Source organism: Camponotus vicinus, unplaced genomic scaffold (assembly GCF_025532165.1).
Source record: "Camponotus vicinus isolate PSW18456_S1 unplaced genomic scaffold, iyCamVici1.0 SCAF_3, whole genome shotgun sequence".
Taxonomy (NCBI): Eukaryota; Metazoa; Arthropoda; class Insecta; order Hymenoptera; family Formicidae; genus Camponotus; species Camponotus vicinus.
Window position 1 is genome coordinate 12131027 of NW_028141967.1, and position 23115 is coordinate 12154141.

General features: G+C 25.4%; 3 protein-coding genes across 6 annotated transcripts in view; 1 reads left to right on the plus strand and 2 right to left on the minus strand.

Annotated features, from left to right (window-relative positions):
• Nucleotides 1-22463, plus strand: part of LOC145968310 (uncharacterized) — a 32186-nt gene extending 9723 nt beyond the window's left edge. Inside the window, exons 1-12 of one of the 4 annotated variants that reach the window (XM_083093692.1) lie at nt 568-994; nt 10462-10692; nt 12598-12703; nt 13207-13312; nt 13816-13921; nt 14421-14526; nt 15509-15711; nt 16877-17045; nt 19437-19635; nt 20809-21006; nt 21463-21596; nt 22173-22463. In XM_083093692.1, coding sequence (XP_082949818.1) covers nt 15557-15711; nt 16877-17045; nt 19437-19635; nt 20809-21006; nt 21463-21596; nt 22173-22205 — 888 coding nt within the window. In that variant the 5' untranslated portion in view covers nt 568-994; nt 10462-10692; nt 12598-12703; ... (2 more) ...; nt 14421-14526; nt 15509-15556 and the 3' untranslated portion in view covers nt 22206-22463. Of the gene's footprint in view, nt 1-209; nt 995-10461; nt 10693-12597; nt 12704-13206; nt 13313-13815; nt 13922-14420; nt 14527-15508; nt 15712-16876; nt 17046-19436; nt 19636-20808; nt 21007-21462; nt 21597-22172 lie in introns of those variants that run through there. The other 3 variants (XM_083093691.1, XR_014437710.1, XR_014437709.1) reach the window with 3 other exon arrangements.
• On the minus strand, nt 2274-7113 carry LOC145968280 (uncharacterized). The gene is made up of 2 exons (XM_083093657.1): nt 6497-7113; nt 2274-3616 (listed from the first exon to the last, which is right to left on the minus strand). Exon 2 carries the CDS (start codon nt 3465-3467, stop codon nt 2274-2276), a length of 1194 nt encoding a protein of 397 aa, XP_082949783.1. The 5' UTR covers nt 3468-3616; nt 6497-7113.
• Nucleotides 3509-7306, minus strand: LOC145969058 (uncharacterized). The gene is made up of 3 exons (XM_083094919.1): nt 6430-7306; nt 3652-6205; nt 3509-3545 (listed from the first exon to the last, which is right to left on the minus strand). The coding sequence occupies exons 1-3, from the start codon at nt 7304-7306 to the stop codon at nt 3509-3511; spliced, it is 3468 nt and encodes a 1155-aa protein (XP_082951045.1).
• Nucleotides 22464-23115: the final 652 nt, after the last annotated feature.

Consider the following 23115-nt stretch of genomic DNA (forward strand, 5'->3'; position numbering starts at 1 on the left):
TTAAATATATAAATTAATTATTAAGTCTGGTAAAAAATATCTTATTTTCAAGTATAGTCATATTATGAATAAATTTCTATATATTGTATATAGCTATTTTTAGTATAAATCTCGATATATATATATATATATATATATATATATATATGGAGAAAGAGAGACCACAAATCTTATTTACATTAAAGATGTATACATAACTTGTCTTGCAGTCATATTGCCGGCACTTTGTGCATATAGCACGGAACGGAACCACAAATCGTGGACATAGCATGTTACCCTTTGAAAAGTTTCATGGACATGGCTATGTAGTTCAATGTCCACGTTTTATGGACATAGAGGCGCTTCAAATACGGGTTCCACCTAAATCAGGGGCATGGCCGCTCTCAGGCTTCTCTCTGCTCAGACGATCCCATGTAAAGGCACCTTTAGACGACCAACAATCAGATATAGATGCACAAAATAGATGCATACCAAACAACGAAGCACCAAGAGAATATGAAACGGGTATACATAAACGGGATGAGATATGTCATCAAATAACTGTCAATTGAAAAACATGTTATGTATATGACATCTTATTCATAATATATTAATTTATATAATTATTCTAGAAAAATTACACAATTAGACATAATTTATTTTTTTATTATAAATATTTTTGTATTTCTTCAAAATAAATATATTTTTAAACAAAAATAAAAACAAACTGAAAATCCTTACTGATATTATCTTATTGTTAGTGATATAATCTTCATAATATAGATCTTCATAAATAAGAGTAAATAAATAAAAGTATAGTGCAGAACAAGGAGGAGGAGTAGTGTGTAATAATGTATCAAGGAAGAGAAGTGACATATTAAAAGTTATTGTCAAGCGACGCAGCAGCGTCGCGACGCCAAGTACATTTATTAGTATTATATAAAAACACAGATTTGTGTGACACTTAACGATAACCAAGTGGACTGTGAATTTTGTAATATTCATCAATCAAAAGGTAAATATTGTGAAATTTTTCTCATTTTTGTTTAGACATAATATATTTTGACATATTATATATTAATCTTAATAAAGAAAATTGACAGTTATCATTTTGTGGAATATAATTATTATGTAATTTATAATTCTATATGTATGTGTATGTGTGTGTGTGTGTGTGCGTGTGTGTAGAAATTTACATATTTGACTGTGCAATCATAATTATAGTTACATAGACATTTATTACATTTGCCTGCGTAGACACAAATATAGTTACGCAGAAATATTTTCTACATATATAATGACAATTATATATATATATATATATAATTGTCATTATATATGTAGGAAATGTGTGTGTGTGTGTGTGTGTGTGTGTAGAAATTTACATATTTGACTGCGCAACTATAATTATAGTTACATAGACATTTATTACATTTGCGTGCGTAGACACAAATATAGTTACGCAGAAATATTCCCTACATGTATATATATATATGTGTGTGATGTGTGTGTGTGTAGAAATTTACATATTTGACTGCGCAATCATAATTATAGTTACATAGATATTTATTATAATTGCCTGCGTAGACACAAATTTAGTTACGCAGAAATATTCCCTACATTTACAATTATATATATATATATATATATATATATATATATATATATATACAGGGTGTCCTAGACCACCCGTACACCTCTTTTCTTTCAAAAACTAAGCATTTTAGAGAAAAACGTTTTCGACAAAAATTGTATGGTTTTGAGGGAAACATAAGATGGTGTCATTGGTTTGACCTTGGATGGCATCGTTAAGGTGAGGTCAAGGACACCTTTAATTTCTTAAATGGAACCACCTATTTTTTATTGCATATTCTTATAGCTTATGTCGAGAGCTTTCCAAAACACTATAATAAAGTATTTTTTCATCAAGTACTTTTCGAGTTATAAGGCTTGAAATAATTTCTTAATTTTTCATAAACCATAAAATATCTAGTAAAATATTCACTTTTCAATTATCGTACCTGTTACTTAAATGTGCTCTTTATTGCTTACTTATTGAGAGTGATACAAGCCACAAAGAAAATGTGGCGGTCTTAGCGCGCGAACATGCGACTCTGACTCGCCTGCCATCTAACAGAACATTACAATACTTAACATTCCGCCCGACTTTGAAATCTTTGGTTTCAAATATTACAGTATAAATAAACAAATTAACAGATTGAATGTATCTTGGGTCCGGACGTCAAATAGAAATAAAATGCAAATAAAACAACTAAACAAATGTAATTAAATTGTTAATGAATAGGTAATAGAGATAGTTTTTTGACTGGTCTTTTATAAATTCCGCGAGCTGTCTTAACAGACGCAACTCGGACAACTCCGTCAAGTCCGGGATGGACATCGATGATTCGTCCCAATGGCCAATGAAGAGGTGCGGTATTGTCCTCTTGCAACAGCACTAGGGCTCCTGGTTGGATATTAGTTCCAGAGATGTTCCACTTATGTCTGGTCTGGAGTTGATGTAAATATTCTCTTTGCCATCTTTGCCAAAAGTGTTGACGTACTTTCTGCAAATGTTCCCAGCGGGATAAACGGTTGTCCGCCGTATCGAGATAATAGTACTCGACTGGAGATGTAAGTGAGTCTCCTTGAGTTACGGTGTAAAGATGACGTTTTGCAATTTTAACTGCCGCCTCCCATAGGCCGCCAAAATGTGCGGCTCTCGGAGGTATGAATTTCCAGCTTATTTTTTGTGCGGCTAAATCTTCAGTGATGGTTGCGTTGTTAGATCGTAGAAATTCATAGATTGCTTGCAGCTCCTTATTTGCACCAACAAAATTAGTTCCGTTGTCAGAGAATATTTGAGCGCATAGTCCTCTTCTAGAAGTGAATCTCTTGAGTGCTGCTAAAAAACACTCCGTTGTCAGTTGAGTAACCAGTTCTAGATGAACTGCCTTTGTGCTTAGACATGTAAATACTGCGATATATGCCTTTAAAATTTGTGGTCTTCCGCGTCCTTGACTTGTGCGATATTGGAGGGGTCCAGCATAGTCTACCCCACAATTTATGAAGGGACGTGTTCCTTCAGTTACACGTTCTCGAGGAAGATTTCCCATAATAGCATCAGGTACCGATGGTCGCATACGGTAGCACTTAATGCAATTATGCTTTATCTTTTTTGCTTCTCGCCGTCCTGACAGCGGCCAGTATTTTTGACGTATAGAACTTAAAAGTTGTTCCGGTCCACAGTGCAGAAGGCGGACGTGCTCTTCGTACATCAGTAGATTGGTAATAAAATGTCCTGAAGGAAGAATAATCGGGTGTTGTTGTTCCCATGACATGTTAGATTGTTGTATTCGCCCGCCAATCCGGATTAAACCATTCGTGTCCAGAAATGGGTTGAGTGGAAGAAGCTTGCTTTTAGTGCTGACCATGCCTTTTTTTTGCAACTTGAGACGTTCTAGAGGAAAGGATTCTTGTTGCACCATCTTCGCTATTGTTAATTCTGCTTCTAGTAGTTCGTCTACAGTCAATGGTCCTGATAACTTCGTCTTTCGACATTTAATCTGAATGAATCGATTGCAATAGGCAATAACTCGTTGCAATTTTTTATACGATGAAAATTTATGTAGAATGCCTGAAATAGGGGAACACACATTAAGAAAAATTGACTTTTGTTCAGGAATGTTGATGATCTTCATGTTTGATGTGTGCGGTAGTTCATGAAATAGGAGCCACTGAGGTCCTGCCCACCATAATTCATTTTCGATGAGTTTATCTCCTAGTAATCCACGTGACAAAATATCCGCCGGGTTTTCAAATGAATTTACATGACGCCAACTTTCCGGCTTCGTTAACTTCTGAATTTTTGAGACTCTATTTGCGACAAAAGTTTTCAGCTGCGATGCAGCAGTTTGTATCCATGCGAGCACGATTTGAGAGTCACTCCATAAATAAGTTGCCGATACCTTTATCCCAAAAGCTTGAGATACGACGTGTACTAATTTTGCAAGCAATAGAGCGGCACAAAGCTCTAAACGTGGTACGGAGAGTGTCTGCAGTGGTGCTATGCGAGATTTGGAGCACACAAGACGCGAAGTTAAGACTCCTGCGTCATCCCGACTAACTGCATAAATGCATGCGCCATATGCCTTGGTGGACGCGTCACTGAATCCATGTAGCTCGATAGTTCCCGTTATGTTATTTGGACAAATGACTCTAGGAATGCATATTTTATTTACCTTTGATAATGACTTTATATACGTGCTCCATTTTTTATTCAGTTCTTGAGGAAGCGGTTCATCCCATGATAGTTTCAATTGCCACAAATTCTGTAAAATGTGTTTTGCTTCTATTACAATTGGTCCAATAAGACCCAATGGATCATAAATACGAGCAATCGTAGAAAGAACAGTCCGTTTTGTGATACTAGTTAGGTCCGCTGGGGTGACGTTGAACTGTAATTTGTCCGTTTTTGAGTTCCATAGAATACCTAAAGTCTTCAATGCCTGTTTCTGTTCTAATAGCAGTAGCTCATCTGCTTGATCTTCTTTTTGCAAGTGTTTGAGAACTTCTGGCTTATTTGATCGCCATTTTCGCAATTTGAATTTGCCTCGTGCTAACAGTTCGGTGAGTTGTTTTTGAAGTTCCAAAGCTTCGGTGATGGTATTCGTACCAGTAAGAATGTCATCCATATAACAATCGTTTTCTAAAATAGCGGCTGCCAGAGGATAATCCTTTCTTTCGTCTTCTGCTAGTTTCCTCAAGCAACGCATTGCTAAAAACGGTGCACAAGACTTTCCATATGTGATCGTATTCAGGTTAAAAATTTTAATAGGCAGGTCCGATTCTTCTCGCCATAGAATGCGTTGCAATGGTCGATCCTCTTCTCTGATCAAAATCTGTCGATACATCATTTTAATGTCGCTAGTAATTACAATCTGATGTATGCGAAAACGCAGTAAAATGTCAATTAGATCGTTCTGCAGATTAGGTCCGCACAGTAGCTTATCGTTGAGTGAATTTCCATTAGATGATTTTGCCGATCCATCAAAAACGACTCGTAATTTCGTAGTCATTTTGTCTTTGCGTATGACTGCTTGATGCGGTAAGTAAAAAACTTCTACTTCTGAGTTAACGTCTTCAACTTCTGACATATGATTCAACAGCAGGTATTCGTTAAGAAAATTGTGATACGCATTCTTCAAGTCAGGCTGTTTGTTCAATCGTCTTTCCAACGAGAATAATCTTTTTTCGGCCTTGTCTCGAGAATTTCCTAGTTGAATTTCCGCATTCTTGGGAAGACTGACTATATATCTTCCGTCGGGTTGTCGCTGACAAGTATTTATAAAATGTTGCTCGCAAGGGTCAAGCTGATCTATTTCTTCTCTAATTTCGATGTCTTCAATCCTCCAAAATTGTTCTAATTGGTTATTTAAGGTTTCGTTTGTAATCAAATGACATGTCGAAACTTGATGTTCTTGAAGGTTATTCATTTCACCTCCAACAATCCATCCTAGCTTTGTTTTTTGCCATATTGGCTCATCTTTTGACAATTGAATGCGCGGAATGCATAGAAGATTCCAGAATAAACCTGCACCAATCAATAACTCGATGACTCCTGGAGTGTCAAATGAAGGATCCGCAAGCTCAATGTTATCTGGAATACGAACAACATCACTTGTTAACTTTATATGTGGCAACGTTTTTGTAATCTTTGGCATCACCAGGCAACACATTTGTGACGAAAAGGTACCGAATCTCGATTGAAATTGAACTTGAATTGATTGTCCTACTGTTGTCTTCATACCTTGAACTCCGCTTATAGACATATTAATATTTTCGAGAGGTAATTTAAGCTTGTGTGCTATGGTGCTTGTTATGATATTTGATTGAGAGCCCTGATCTAGTAATGCTCTACAACTATGGCGCTTTCCGTACTTGTCATATATCAGCACTTGTGCAGTGGACAATATAACTTGCGGGGATTTCCCTTGCGCATAATGAATCGCTGTGTACTCGGAGTTATTTTGTGTGATGCAACAATTTTCTTCAGAAGTTTGTATGTAATGAACAGCTGTATTGGAAGATTGCGGTTCTGCTTGACTCGTCGTCTTCAAGAGTGCATTAGAAGGAATATTTGCTGTCCGATCTTCATGTAGTAAGGTGTTGTGACGTTTGTTACATTTCTTGCAAGTGGATGCCTTGCAGTCCTTACTTATATGTCCTGGCCGTAAGCAATTAAGACATAGACGCTTAGTTTGAATCTCTTTTGCTCTTGTCACAATCGGCATGTCAAGAAATGATTGACATTGATAAATCTTGTGATTCTCATTACAAAGTTCACATGCTCGTTCGGTCGTGATACTGCTCTTTCTTTCTTCGATACTTTTGCGCACTTAACTAATTCTTGTTTAATTTTGCATTTTTCTATTAACTCAAAGGATTGACTTCGATTTTCTAAAAACTTCATTAAATCTTCGAGAGATGGTAGTTCATCATGTTCAATCTTGCTTACCTCATTTTCCCAATCTCGTCTCGTGGCGAAATCAAGCTTACTCGTGACGATATAACTTATTATCGTATCCCAATATTGTACAGGTTGATCTAGTGCGTTCAATGCTCGAACGTGCGACCTTACTAAATCGACGAGAGACCGATGTGTAATATTCTCTGCTTTGCTAATGGCGGGTAAGCTAAGAAGTTGCTGAACGTGTGTATTTACAATGAGTCTTCTGTTGTCGTACCTTCTTTTTATCAAATCCCATGCGATATTGTAATTTTCTGCGCTTGTGTTGAGACATTCTATAACTTGTAATGCATCGCCTTTTAGTGCACTTCTAAGATATTGAAATTTTTGAATTGGTGTAAGACTTACGTTCTGATCGATGACAGATGTGAATGAATCTTTAAACAGCATCCATTTTTCATATTCCCCCTGGAACGTGGGAAGTGCTAATGTAGGCAACTTTACTTTTGTGAAATTGTTATTTATGTTCTCTGCTGCTGGAACGTCCACTGCTTCTGTTTGTAAAAGACTTCTTGCCTTCGCCATACATTTGTAATAAAGGTTTTCAAATTCCAGACGTTGCTCTATTTCTTCCTGTGCTGGTTCTATAAATTCTACTGCTTCGTCTTGAGGTTGATCTAATTCTTCTAATTGCGCTTGAACAGTTTCGAATTTATTTAATAATAATGAAGCAACATTTAACCGTTCTTGTACTTCTACCTTATCATTTGCCGCTGGAGATTCTAAGAATTCACTGAATCTGATTAAATTGCCTTTTATGTGCCTTCTACTTAATCTTAGTCCTTTTTTCGTTGACATGGTGCCTTCCCCCCCTTTTTTTTTTTGGAAAGGATTGAGATAGGAATGAGACTCACGTACCTGAAACTTCTCTTTATCCGGCTCGAAGGACCAAAATATGTTACTTAAATGTGCTCTTTATTGCTTACTTATTGAGAGTGATACAAGCCACAAAGAAAATGTGGCGGTCTTAGCGCGCGAACATGCGACTCTGACTCGCCTGCCATCTAACAGAACATTACAATACTTAACAGTACCTTAATACTTTTACGTACAAAATAATGAGAGGAATCAATTGGTGTAAAGAAAACACATAATTGTTTCGAAAGAAAAAATATGTAATTGTTAATTGCAAATTACATTTTTTCTTTCGAATTACATATTTTCGAATTACATATTTTTTTTTAAAAACAACTATGTGTTTTCTTTACACCAATTGATACCTCTCATTATTTTGTACGTAAAAGTATTAAGGTACGATAATCGAAAAATGAATATTTTACAAGACTAGAACAATACAGGCGCGCGCTACGCGCGCGCTATTTATTTCTTACAATTGATACTGTGTGTGTATATATATATATATATATATATATATATATATATATATATATATATATATATACAGTATCAATTATATATACAGTCAATATTATTTAATAATCATAAAATTATATTGCGCTTATTTTTTACATGCTCATACATGAGATATAATTGAAGAATTAAAAAATACAAACAAGTTAAAATTTTAATATTTAGGATGAGTAACAAATTCGAGGAAATACGATTTAAATATATTACCTTTATTGTTTCTTTTAATTTAACAAAAATTTTTCTTTTTATATATGTATATATAGTTATAGTTAGTTATTTTATTTCTTGTCTTTTGGCTTAGAATGAACTTTCGGTTTACATCAAATCACAGTTGATTAACTTAAGATACAATAATATAATAAAATAAAATGATAGTATAAATTATATAAATGCAAATATATATATACGATTCTTTCATCAGTTTCTTTTACGAGCATAAAACATAAATTTACGCCAATAAAAAGAATTATGCAGAATATTACAGTAAAATATATCGAAGTATATAAAATGATACAAATTTTAATGAAAGGTAATTTACAATATATCATCAATTGATTTGATTAATCAAATTATTAAATCAATTATTAATTTTTATATATTCATCGCGGGTATAATAGTATTAATAATTTGTAACATTTTATAAAGATATTTTGTAATAAATTATTGATTAATATTTGTAAAGATTGTTTCAATACTCGTAAAAGAAACAGAAAGAGTCTATATAACACAAAAGTTTGGAATAATAACATTTTGGCACATCTTAACATAAGTTTTTGTGATAGTTTAAAACTAAAAAATATTAATAAAGTTAGAAAAAACTAAAAAAGAAATAAGAATATTATATACATAATATTATATATATATAGTACAATATTATTATATTATAGATTATAATATTATATATCATATAATCTATAATATTATATAATATATAATAATTCTATAATATTATATATTATATAATATTATAGATTAAAAAAAATTATTAGAAAATTATAAAAAAAATCACAAGTACAATATCACAAAAAAAATATTTTTATGAATTTTTTGTTGAGAAGATAAGGTAAAGTAACAATAAATATGCTAACTATGACATTATGTGGAAGTTGGAATCCTCTTATTCTGATCCTATAAAAAAATATATAAATTAATTTTATATATGTGTGTGTGTGTGTATGTGTACTATATAATTATAATTATATAATTATATAATAATTATATATAAGTATCAAAATAATGCGTTTCACTAATTGAAAAAAATGATTAAAAAATATGTATTCTGTCAATACAAAGTGTTTGATCACAAAGCAATTAATTGATGATTAAATTAATTAAAGTTTAGAAAAAGTCATCCTTGATACGTCTGTATAGCTGACTTATTACTATCATTATAAATATTAACTTATACATTTTTATAAGAGTTTTAACAATATTGTCTATTAAAGAATAGAAGAATATTTGATTAAACATTTTCTTTCAAATAGTGAAAAATATATTGATATTTATTTTTAATCTATTCCCACTTTACTTCAGAAACTATAATCCATTTTTTACAATTTTTATCAAAAAATAATTTAAAATTACGAATGTTATTAACTGTAAGACTAAAAATTTAGAGTGAAACTTTGAGAGTTTCACCACTCTCTTTAATAAGTTTTATTAAAAACAAATAGTTTTAATATTAGTTATAATAATTATACCTGATTAGATGAAACTATCTCTTCTATTTTTCTTTTTAAATTTTTTGTATCATTTATCAATGTTAATAATGGCATATGTCCAGCAATTTTTTTTATATCTTCCATATTATTAACAATTAAATACGACGGTATAACTAAAAAGTATAAAAATATTAATAAATAAATATAAATAGTATAAATATATATATATATATATATATATATATATATATATATATATAATATTACAAAATTGTAATTATTTATTAAAAATATTTTCATTTATTGTAATATACTATATAGCATGAGGTATCTATTAATTTATATACTTGAGTTTTTAATTTGTAAAAAATTATATGTTATATGAAAAGTTATTACATATAAAAAAAATTGAATGATTTTGAGCAGATGTTAATTACGTATTATATTTATTTTTTATAAGTAAAAATTTATAACTTTTATAAGTAAAAGTTTTATATTTTAGAGATTTGAAGATTAAAAATTTCATTTTTTTTAAATAAAGCTCTCAAAATGGATCTTACTTTTTTATATAAATTGATTTTGTAATATTTAAACAATTATAAGGATAAAATAAGTAAAAATTGAATAGTTTAGTTTATTATCTATAGTTTGCATATTTCCTATATGTTTTATTCTAAAAAAATATAATTGTAGAATTTTGATTTAAAAATTTTTCCGAAATATTTATGTTATCTTGCAACTGTGTTGGCATTTTGTGAATTTATTCTCTGCAATGTCTTTGTAATGTTTCATTGCAATTTGCAATATTGCAACGTTGCTACAATGTAATTGCAATGATTTGTATTGTATGGAGGTATATTCTCTCGTTTTTGTATCAAAGATATAGAAATATTTTTAACTCACCCCCAAACGTAAATCTAGCTACATCTATGGTATGTCTATTACGCCTACCACGCGATGTGGTAGGAGGTACGATTTGAATTTCGTATTACTGATGAGAGCTTGCCATTCCCAGTTTGACTATGATTAAGTGTACACGATTAAGATTGCGAGCGATTAAGATTTTGGGTTTGTGATTAAGAAAAAAAATTTCTTTAAAAAATATAATATTAAAGAGAGAACCAGAGAGATATACATATAAACTTTGTCGAGGTAAGTTTACGATAATATCATAATGTAATAAATTGTAAGTTTATAATGTAATAAATTGATATGTTAAATTAATAGACACACACCACACACACATATACTTATTTACATTACTGTTATTATGCAGATTATTATGAATGCTTTCTAACAATCAGTACAGTGCTCCGATTTTATAACTTTTAACGACAATACCATTATTGTTAATATTATTGTATATATATTTTGGCGTTAAAGTATGTGCACAATACACGATAACGATAGTGATATTGTCGTTAGAAATTATAAAATCGTAGTATAAGTAATATCGTGTAATATAGTGTGTACATACGTACAAGTACTATCAAATACATGTCGCATACAACTAAAATATTGTGTTCGATTGTGTGTCGTTTTATGCACACCATAAATACATTTTTACATTTATATTATTTATTTTTTTATGAATTTATATATTTTAATAGGAAATAAAGATTTATTAAAATTCATATTCAAAATAATATTATAATATATATATAATTTAATATTATTTTTATAACTATTTAATTTGTAATTTAATATGAAAATAACTGAAGAAGCTAAATTAAATAAGTCAAATTCTCTTCAATACGTATACAGAATCAATATTATTTACATTTCAAGATATAAATATCGAGCCATCACGCATGTTTGGGATGATACTTCATGTTTTTATATTTTGAAACGTGACATTGGGTACTTTCCGATTCACGCATGATGCGCACGATGTGACAAAAAATGTATAGTTCATGTTACACATATTATACATTTTCTGTACTTCATACGCATCATGCGTGAATCGGAAAGTACCCATTTATTGTATATATATACATATATATTTATTGTATACATATACATATATATTATATATTGAAAAGAATTTTGAACTAAGGATTGAAATATATATAAATTGTATTGATTTATCATTTGTATTAATATAAATATTGATTTATTATTCGTATTAATATAAATATACGTAAAAATATTATGATTTCACTTTTTATTTAGATCCTGTTTATTAATTTTTACATTTGATTTATTATATTATTAAAAGATTATGTGTAAATTTCAATTTACATAATTTAATCGATGTTTGATGATAAGTTAATTAATAAGTTAGTAATTTATAAAAAATTTTTGTCAAAAAATATTAATTTTTATATAAAGGAAAATATTTTTTGATATTTCTTTGTATTCAATGAAGATCTTTGTAATATTACATTTTATAATATTTTATTTGATATATGTACAAATTTTATAGAAAAAAATTTATAGATATATATATATATATTCTTTTTTCAATTTTGTAATTTTAAAAGATATAAATATGTACACAAATTTATATTTATATATTTGTATATTTATTGATCTTAATTTGGAAACGATTTATTTTCAAGTGAATGAATACTTTTACAATATATGCCAATTGATTTTCATTTTATCAGGAGTCTTCAATTTTATCAGATATTATTTTTTCTATATGTTTTCATGATAAATAAAACATTGTTTACATCATAATATGTATACCATTCTTATAAATAATTTATTAAAATTTGTAAAAATGTAATAATATTTATTTAAAGAAAATTAAAATAATTATTATATTTTAAAGGTTAATAATATTATAAAGCTTTATATATTACTTAACTTATTTTAATTGTATTATTGAGAGAGGAGTCATAAACTAAAGTAATGCAATAACATTCAATATTGAACTCTTTAGAATAAACAAATTTAATTTTGATTTTATATATTAACAAATGTTTCATTTAAATATGTATAACGTGTGTAAAGTAGATATGCATTTATATAATATGTAAATTATATTATATAAAATAAGTATATAAATACTATATTAAATAATGAAAAGTATAATTGTGAAATCTTTCACAGGTTCTGATACAAACATATTTCAATTATTCAAATAGAAGTAATAGAGCTCTATACATTTCGATTTACTTCACATTCTTCTCAATGGTTCAAATTAAAAACAAAGCAGGTGAGTTTTTAACGTTATTTTTATGTAATAATATGTAACTTATTTTTCATCTGGTATTCTGCAAATTTTATCAGATATTATTTTTTCTATATGTTTTCATGATAAATAAAACATTGTTTACATCATAATATGTATACCATTCTTATAAATAATTTATTAAAATTTGTAAAAATGTAATAATATTTATTTAAAGAAAATTAAAATAATTATTATATTTTAAAGGTTAATAATATTATAAAGCTTTATATATTACTTAACTTATTTTAATTGTATTATTGAGAGAGGAGTCATAAACTAAAGTAATGCAATAACATTCAATATTGAACTCTTTAGAATAAACAAATTTAATTTTGATTTTATATATTAACAAATGTTTCATTTAAATATGTATAACGTGTGTAAAGTAGATATGCATTTATATAATATGTAAATTATATTATATAAAATAAGTATATAAATACTATATTAAATAATGAAAAGTATAATTGTGAAATCTTTCACAGGTTCTGATACAAACATATTTCAATTATTCAAATAGAAGTAATAGAGCTCTATACATTTCGATTTACTTCACATTCTTCTCAATGGTTCAAATTAAAAACAAAGCAGGTGAGTTTTTAACGTTATTTTTATGTAATAATGTGTAACTTATTTTTCATCTGGTATTCTGCAAATTTTATCAGATATTATTTTTTCTATATGTTTTCATGATAAATAAAACATTGTTTACATCATAATATGTATACCATTCTTATAAATAATTTATTAAAATTTGTAAAAATGTAATAATATTTATTTAAAGAAAATTAAAATAATTATTATATTTTAAAGGTTAATAATATTATAAAGCTTTATATATTACTTAACTTATTTTAATTGTATTATTGAGAGAGGAGTCATAAACTAAAGTAATGCAATAACATTCAATATTGAACTCTTTAGAATAAACAAATTTAATTTTGATTTTATATATTAACAAATGTTTCATTTAAATATGTATAACGTGTGTAAAGTAGATATGCATTTATATAATATGTAAATTATATTATATAAAATAAGTATATAAATACTATATTAAATAATGAAAAGTATAATTGTGAAATCTTTCACAGGTTCTGATACAAACATATTTCAATTATTCAAATAGAAGTAATAGAGCTCTATACATTTCGATTTACTTCACATTCTTCTCAATGGTTCAAATTAAAAACAAAGCAGGTGAGTTTTTAACGTTATTTTTATGTATTAATATGTAACTTATTTTTCATCTGGTATTCTGCAAATTTTATCAGATATTATTTTTTCTATATGTTTTCATGATAAATAAAACATTGTTTACATCATAATATGTATACCATTCTTATAAATAATTTATTAAAATTTGTAAAAATGTAATAATATTTATTTAAAGAAAATTAAAATAATTATTATTTTAAAGGTTAATAATATTATAAAGCTTTATATATTACTTAATTTATTTTAATTGTATTATTGAGAGAGGAGTCATAAACTAAAGTATTGCAATAACATTCAATATTAAACTCTTTAGAATAAACAAATTTAATTTTGATTTTATATATTAACAAATGTTTCATTTAAATATGTATAACGTGTGTAAAGTAGATATGCATTTATATAATATATAAATTATATTATATAAAATAAGTATATAAATACTATATTAAATAATGAAAAGTATAATTGAAATCTTTCACAGGTTCTGATACAAACATATTTCAATTATTCAAATAGAAGTAATAGAGCTCTATACATTTCGATTTACTTCACATTCTTCTCAATGGTTCAAATTAAAAACAAAGCAGGTGAGTTTTTGACGTTATTTTTATGTATTAATATGTAACTTATTTTTCATCTGGTGTTCTGCAACTTTTTCATTATAATAAGTTTCTAATACAATATCATGTTTTGTTTTGTACATCTATGTTATATATTATAATTTTATACGACAGTGTATTTATAGTTTCTTTATTTTGGCGTCTATTGTGCTTACTTAATCATACTAATAGTTTTTTCATTATTATTATTATGTTACACAGTTATATATACAGCGTAATCAATATTTTTGTTGCATTATACCAAATGTAAAAGTATTATTATAATACTTTTTTTACAATTTCATTTATTAAGAAGAAATAGATCGAAATGTCTAGATTTCCAATCTTGAATTGAAAAGAAATAAATCAAAATGTCTGCATTTTTAATCTTAAGTTAAGAAGAAATAGATCAAAAATTGTCTAGATTTCTTTTTCTATATAAATAATTGAAATTATGTTTGTATATTGAATATTATGAATATTATGAAAGGCTGCAATGGTTCTTTGTATTAATTTTTCTAATTGTACGTTTTAAATACTTTTATGTGTCATTCAGATGATTTCCAATAATTATTTTAAGAAGATAATCTACAATAATTCTACATATAATTTACATTATGATTTACAAAAGAATAACGTTGATATTTAAAACGTGATTGAAATTATTGATATGAATGAATGTATAGAATATGTAAAGTGCATTTTTTATATTTTCATCCCATAATCAGGAAGCAATATTTTTAAAAACGTTTTTAAAAATTTTTATAAAATATTTTGAAAAACTATTTTAAAACATTAAAATTATAAATTTTATTTAATTCATTCAAAAAAAAATTATTATTTTAATATTTTCTCTGAATTATTATTTCAAATAAAAGATTCATAAAATAATGTATAAATATTAAATATATATTATTTTTCTCTTTACAATGTATATTATATATGTATATCATCTTTGTATATTTTGTAGGTTAATTTTATTAATTTTGTATCTTCAAAATATCAAATTAATCTAAAAATGTCACAATATAATTCGGACGATTCGGAAAGTCATATAACTCAAAATTCTCAAAATCATATTGATAAACTTATTGAAATTGACAATTTAAATGCAATTGAACTTTTGACACCAAGTGATGTACTTGAAAGCATACAAATGTATGATTCAACAGTGTAAGTAAAAAATTTTTTAAAATTGAAGAAAAGAATAACAATTATAAACAGAATAGAATAAACAATTATTTTAATCAATATTCATTATTCTTTTGTATTTTTTGCATTATTTATGTTTTTAAAATTTTAATAATTAATATTAATATTAATTTAATGTATGTATATATATATATATGTATATATATATATATATATATATATATATATATATATGTATACACACATATCTAATGTAACATAAATAATGCAAAAAATACAAAAGAATAATGAAAATTGATTAAAATAATTGTTTATATATTTATACACACACACACACACACACACACACACACACACTTGTTCTGTTCGGTTTATATATATATATATATATATATATATATATACACACATACACACTCACACACACGCACACACAAAGTAAATTATAAGTTACGATATATGAGGAAACCAATTGATTTTATTAAGATTTAATTTTATAAAATCTTTTATTAGTATAAAGAATATACAATAAAAGTAGGGAATTTAATTTAAAAAATTCAAAGTAACTTTGCCTTGACTTTGAAGACTTAAGATTAAACTAATAAAATCAATAAATAGATCTCTTCTTTAAACTCTAATTTTTATCTGAAATATTTTTTACAAATTTATAAAACAATTTTACATTATTTCGATCTGTAGAATATATAAAAGGTGTTTGACAACAAGTAAGACAAAATTTAAGGAATGATTCTACATGATAAAATAAAACAAAAATCAAAAGTAACAAAATTCCTGTAGAGACTTCATTTTTTAATTATAAATATTTAAAAGTTCGTTTAAAAGGTATCCAAAACTCGGCAGTTCACTGTACACTTTTGCGTTACAGAGTATTTTGAGATAGATATAGCTTATGCTTGCTAAAAATTTTACAGATTACCATGCTTCAGGCACCTTTCACACAAATTTTCAAATACTTATAATTAAAAAACGAAGCTTTCGAATTTTTGTTACTCTTGATTTTCGTCTCATTTTATCAAGTAGAATCATTTCTTAAATTTTATCCCACCTGTTGTCGAACATCCTGTATATATATATATATATATGTATATGTGTGTGTGTGTGTGTGTGCGCACCTTCTAATTTATCATTAATTATATTATTAATTATATTAATTAAATTATATTAGCGAAATTGTTGGCTATGTTGATAATATCGAATCTCCACGTTGCGTAGGCTCGCAACAACAGTATAAATTCTTCAAATTTTATTTGAACAACGGAAAAGGAAAGAGGGTTCAAATTGTCGCTTGGAACAATGATATTGATTATGTGGAGCCTCATATAAAAGTAAACACTGTAAGTATTTTTATTATTTTTTAGTTTTTTATTTTTTTTTATTTATTAATGTTTTCGTGAAATATATTTGTTTTTCAAGTTCTATAAATATATTTTTTATAAATATAAATAAATAAATAATAAATAAATATATGCATATATATATATATATATATATATATATATATATATATATATATAATGAGTATCTAAAATGAAAATGGTAACTAAGAAATTCTTACAAATTAGTAGAAGAGAAAAAAAAAATATATATATATATTATATGTATACACATATAATATGCAATTTGTGATAAAAGGTAAACTTTATAAATTTTTATAAGTATTAGTGAATCTTCTTATGTAGGTATTCTTTGTGTCATAAAAAGTGTAAAAAAGATAATGTAGAAGACCATGTATATACGTCGATATATTTAATCTACTCTCCAAAGAAATATTTAAATCATCATTATTTGATTTTGAATCAAATCTTTCAATCTTACAATTAATTTAATATCCATACATAGTGATATTGTTTTTATCGCTAACAGTATTTTTGTTATTTTATAGACGCAATAGGTCTAATATAAAATAAATAAATATTAGAAATAAGAATCAAATATTAAACATTAGGAAAAGAGAAAAATAAAAAGATCTTTGTTTTTTCTTTTCTTGAAGTTTAATATTTAACTTTTATTCTCAATATATTGTTTTTATTGTACATTAGGTTTTATGATAGTTAATATTTGCTTATAAGTTATTCTGTGTTAAACAAATTACTTATTCTTTTTAACTTGTGAATTTATATACAAATGAAATATTATATATATTTACTGTATAATTTTCGTGTAATAAAAAAAAATTTATTCTGATCCTGAGAATCTCTCATTAAGAGTTTAATTTAATTGAAATAATGTATACGAATATATGTAAATAATAATTATTGGTATATAATGGATATCATAGATATGACATTAATACAATACAAATACGTTACAGATATATAAATAAACATTTCTATTTTTTATCGTAAATAGCATTTTTGCATATATATTTCACACATATATATATATATATATATATATATATATATATAATATATAATTCATTATATATTTCACATACAGGGTGACCCATTTTAACTTAGGCAGCCAAATAACTCGAAAAATAAGCAAGATAGAGAAAAATGTTTTAGACAAAAGTTGTATGGTTTCGAGGGGGCCATAAGATGGTATCATTGGTTTGACCTTGAAGAGTCATTTGAAGGTCACGTGAAGGTCACTTCAATTTTTTTAAATGGAATACCCTATATATTTTTGTACATTCTTGTAGCTTATTTCGAGAGCTTTCCAAAACACTATAATTAAGTACCTTTCCGTTAAGTACTTTTTGAGTTATGATGCTTGAAATAATTTCTTAATTTTACATAAACCGTAAAATATCTTGTAAAATATTCATTTTTCGATTATCTTACCTTAATACTTTTATGTACAAAATAATGAGAGGAATCAATTGGTGTAAAGAAAACACATAGTTGTTTTTAAGAAAAAATATGGAATTGTTAATTGCAAATTACATATTTTTTCTTCGAAACAACTATGTGTTTTCTTTACACCAATTGATTCCTCTCATTATTTTGTACATAAAACTATTAAGGTAAGGTAATCGAAAAATGAATATTTTACAAGATATTTTACGGTTTATGTAAAATTAAGAAATTATTTCAAGCCTCATAACTCAAAAAGTACTTAACGAAAATGTACTTAATTATAGTGTTTTGGAAAGCTCTCGAGATGAGCTACAAGAATGTACAAAAATATATAGGATGTTCCATTTAAAAAAATTGAAGTGACCTTCACGTGACCTTCAAATGACTCTTCAAGGTCAAACAAATGATACCATCTTATGGCCCCCTCGAAACCATACAACTTTTGTCTAAAACATTTTTCTCTATCTTGCTTATTTTTCGAGTTATTTGGCTGCCTAAGTTAAAATGGGTCACCCTGTATATAATGTCATTTTTCATTGATAATTTTTGTCCCAAAAATCCTATTTTACAATATATATAATATTATAATACAAAGAATATATTATATAACATAATCTATAACATAACAATATATTATAAATATTATTATATTAATGATAATATTTTATATAATAATGTGCATAATAATTATAATAAAATTACATATGTAGTGTTATACTTTTAAACAAATAATGTGTGTATTTTATCTATTACTCTTTTTATAATCTTTTAATTTCGGTATTTATATTAATATAATTATACACATTATTATATTATTTTTTTAAAATATAAAATATTTAATTTATAACTTGTAATTGTTTAAGAATTTATGTAAAATGTATGTATAATTATATTTTTAATATTAAAATACATTTTATAAAATAGATTATTCATTTGGATGGTACTCAGGCACGTCCGCCAAAAATAGCTCAATTCAACAATAGTAACATGCCGTATGAGTTATTAATAAAATTCAATAGTACAATTTCAAATCTTGGAAAATTTGAATCAATGGAAATATTAGATACCACACCTGAAAAAATTGAATTATCTGATGTTTTAAATGCTACAAAAAATCGCATTAGTGAGTATTCTTTATATAATTTCTTTTCTTTTCTTATCAACATAATATTATAATATAAATATAATATAATAATATAAATATTTTTTATATAATTTCTTAATCCATATACTTTTTTTTAATACTTTTTTTTAATTAATACGTTATTAGAATTTGAAATAAATATAGTACAATAAATAAATATTTTTTCTTATATCAATTGTTTACATATTAAGCATTCAAATTTTAAATTGTTCAAAATTATTTTTTAAACTATTCTTCCATAAACTTTAATTATTTGGTGTTTTTAAATTTTGAATAATTGAAATCTATTTAAAAAATATGGTTTTAAGAAATTGAATAAATGAAAATGATTGATATTTAGATGATATCAGAAAAAAATTTATTCGTTATAAGTGATTCAGATATTAAGTGTTCCACGCAAATTTGATTTTAAATTATTGAAAGATTTAAAGCATAGATAATATGTTCTATTATTATTTAATACAATTATGCGAAACACTTTTAAAAATTTTAAAAGAAGCGCTCTACAAATGACAACGGTTATGTAGTAATAATGGACTATCTTTTTTCATCACAGACTAATACTTACGTAAATTGGTGAATCTTTCTTAATTAATTTCTCATTAATTGTTGTAAAAATCATAGAATGATAGAAAATTCTTCTTTTTTCTGTTTAACTTCTTCTATTTACACGAGAGATAATATAGTTATTATTGGATACCCTGCACATACACATACATATACACACACACACACACACACACACACACACACACACAATAAAGTTGTTTATATTAAAACACTATGAAATAAACTATTATTATGATTATTATAATTATAAAAATTAAATTATGTTTTTAATATAAAGATAGCTATAATTAGGAAATGACTTATTTCAGGACTTATATTTATATAGCTTTTTTCCTTCTTTTTGGGTCCTGAATCACTTTTCGAAGTATTGCGGGCAATTTTTCGGACACCCTATATATAGTATACGCGTATATATATAAAATCAGAAATTTATTAAAAAGTAATAACATGATTATTGATAATATAATATAAAATATTATTTATATCTTTTAAAATTTTATTGTATTTATTTAAAATAGCACAATATATTTTATATATAATTATTATTATTTTTGTTAATATATATTCGTCAAATATTTTTAGTGTTGAGAGGATACGTAAAAACAAATTTTGCTGAAATATATAACAATAACATGAACAAAATTATTGGATGTGGTGCAATAACTGATGGCACATACAAACTGGAAGTTCACATAATAAATTTTAGTAACGATGATTACTTTCTACTTGATATCAAAAAAGGTGATCATGTAGAAATCATTGGCATTATGCAAACTACAGGTAATAAACTAAACTATTAAATTTTTACTTATTTTATCCTTATAATTGTTTAAATATTACAAAATCAATTTATATAAAAAAGTAAGATCCATTTTGAGAACTTTATTTTAAAAAAATGAAATTTTTAATCTTCAAATCTCTAAAATATAAAACTTTTACTTATAAAAGTTATAAATTTTTACTTATAAAAAATAAATATAATACGTAATTAACATCTGCTCAAAATCATTCAATTTTTTTTATATGTAATAACTTTTCATATAACATATAATTTTTTACAAATTAAAAACTCAAGTATATAAATTAATAGATACCTCATGCTATATAGTATATTACAATAAATGAAAATATTTTTAATAAATAATTACAATTTTGTAATATTATATATATATATATATATATTTATATTTATTTATACTATTTATATTTAATTATTAATATTTTTATACTTTTTAGTTATACCGTCGTATTTAATTGTTAATAATATGGAAGATATAAAAAAAATTGCTGGACATATGCCATTATTAACATTGATAAATGATACAAAAAATTTAAAAAGAAAAATAGAAGAGATAGTTTCATCTAATCAGGTATAATTATTATAACTAATATTAAAACTATTTGTTTTTAATAAAACTTATTAAAGAGAGTGGTGAAACTCTCAAAGTTTCACTCTAAATTTTTAGTCTTACAGTTAATAACATTCGTAATTTTAAATTATTTTTTGATAAAAATTGTAAAAAATGGATTATAGTTACTGAAGTAAAGTGGGAATAGATTAAAAATAAATATCAATATATTTTTCACTATTTGAAAGAAAATGTTTAATCAAATATTCTTCTATTCTTTAATAAACAATATTGTTAAAACTCTTATAAAAATGTATAAGTTAATATTTATAATGATAGTAATAAGTCAGCTATACAGACGTATCAAGGATGACTTTTTCTAAACTTTAATTAATTTAATCATCAATTAATTGCTTTGTGATCAAACACTTTGTATTGACAGAATACATATTTTTTAATCATTTTTTTCAATTAGTGAAACGCATTATTTTGATACTTATATATAATTATTATATAATTATATAATTATAATTATATAGTACACATACACACACACACACACACATATATAAAATTAATTTATATATTATTTTATAGGATCAGAATAAGAGGAATCCAACTTCCACATAATGTCATAGTTATTTTTACTTTACCTTATCTTCTCAACAAAAAATTGATAAAAATATTTTTTTTGTGATATTGTACTTGTGATTCTTTTTATGTAATATTACTTTATATAATTCAAACTTTTAATAATATAGATTTATTATATTTCTTATATTAGTATGAAATTAGTATAGAATTAGTATAAAATTATTATTTAATATTATTATAAAAAATAGTGTTTGTCGCTAAAAATAGTGTTTGTCGCTAAAAATAGTGTTTGTAGCTAAAAACAGCGTGTGGTAATTAAATTTAAAATACTGTTATTATTTTCATTACCTATAACATCCATTTGACGAAACTTTTTTATGTATATTTAAAAATGTGTTTTTTTCTATCTAATAATTTTTTTTAATCTATAATATTATATAATCTATAATATATAAAATAAAAATATAAAATATTTTTGTATTAATAAAAATATTTTAAATTATTTCCGTTACACACTGCATTGTATTAGTAAATAAAATGTAAAATTTTCCAATATTAAAATTTATATTTGTAAAAAATTTTTATATATTCCCTGAACAAATTATTATTATTATTATTACTTTAACAAAATTGTGTTTTTTTCACATTTAATAAATAAAAAATTAAATATAAATTTCTTTATATACATAATTTTTAACAAATTTGTTATTTCGTTGATTACCAAGATAAACTTTTAATGCTTGCCAAGAACGAACTCGCGAAAAAGCAACATAAAGTTGTCCATGATTAAAAACATCTTTGCGAAGATCTAATCCAATTCTATCAAACGTCTGTCCTTGTGATTTATTAATCGTCATGGCAAAAGCTAATTTTATTGGAAATTGTCTCCTAGAAAAAGTAAATGGAAATACATTTTCGCAATATAACGTTATACGATTCAAAAAAA

Coding starts and splice junctions, on each gene's coding strand:
- LOC145968280 (XM_083093657.1), bottom strand. CDS start 3,467: ATGGTGCAACAAGAATCCTTTCCTCTAGAACGTCTCAAGTTGCAAAAA.
- LOC145969058 (XM_083094919.1), bottom strand. CDS start 7,306: ATGTCAACGAAAAAAGGACTAAGATTAAGTAGAAGGCACATAAAAGGC. Junction 6,206..6,429: donor GAAGTTTTTAGAAAATCGAA/GTCAATCCTTTG, acceptor GCTTACGGCCAG/GACATATAAGTAAGGACTGC. Junction 3,546..3,651: donor ATCAACATTCCTGAACAAAA/GTCAATTTTTCT, acceptor CGATTCATTCAG/ATTAAATGTCGAAAGACGAA.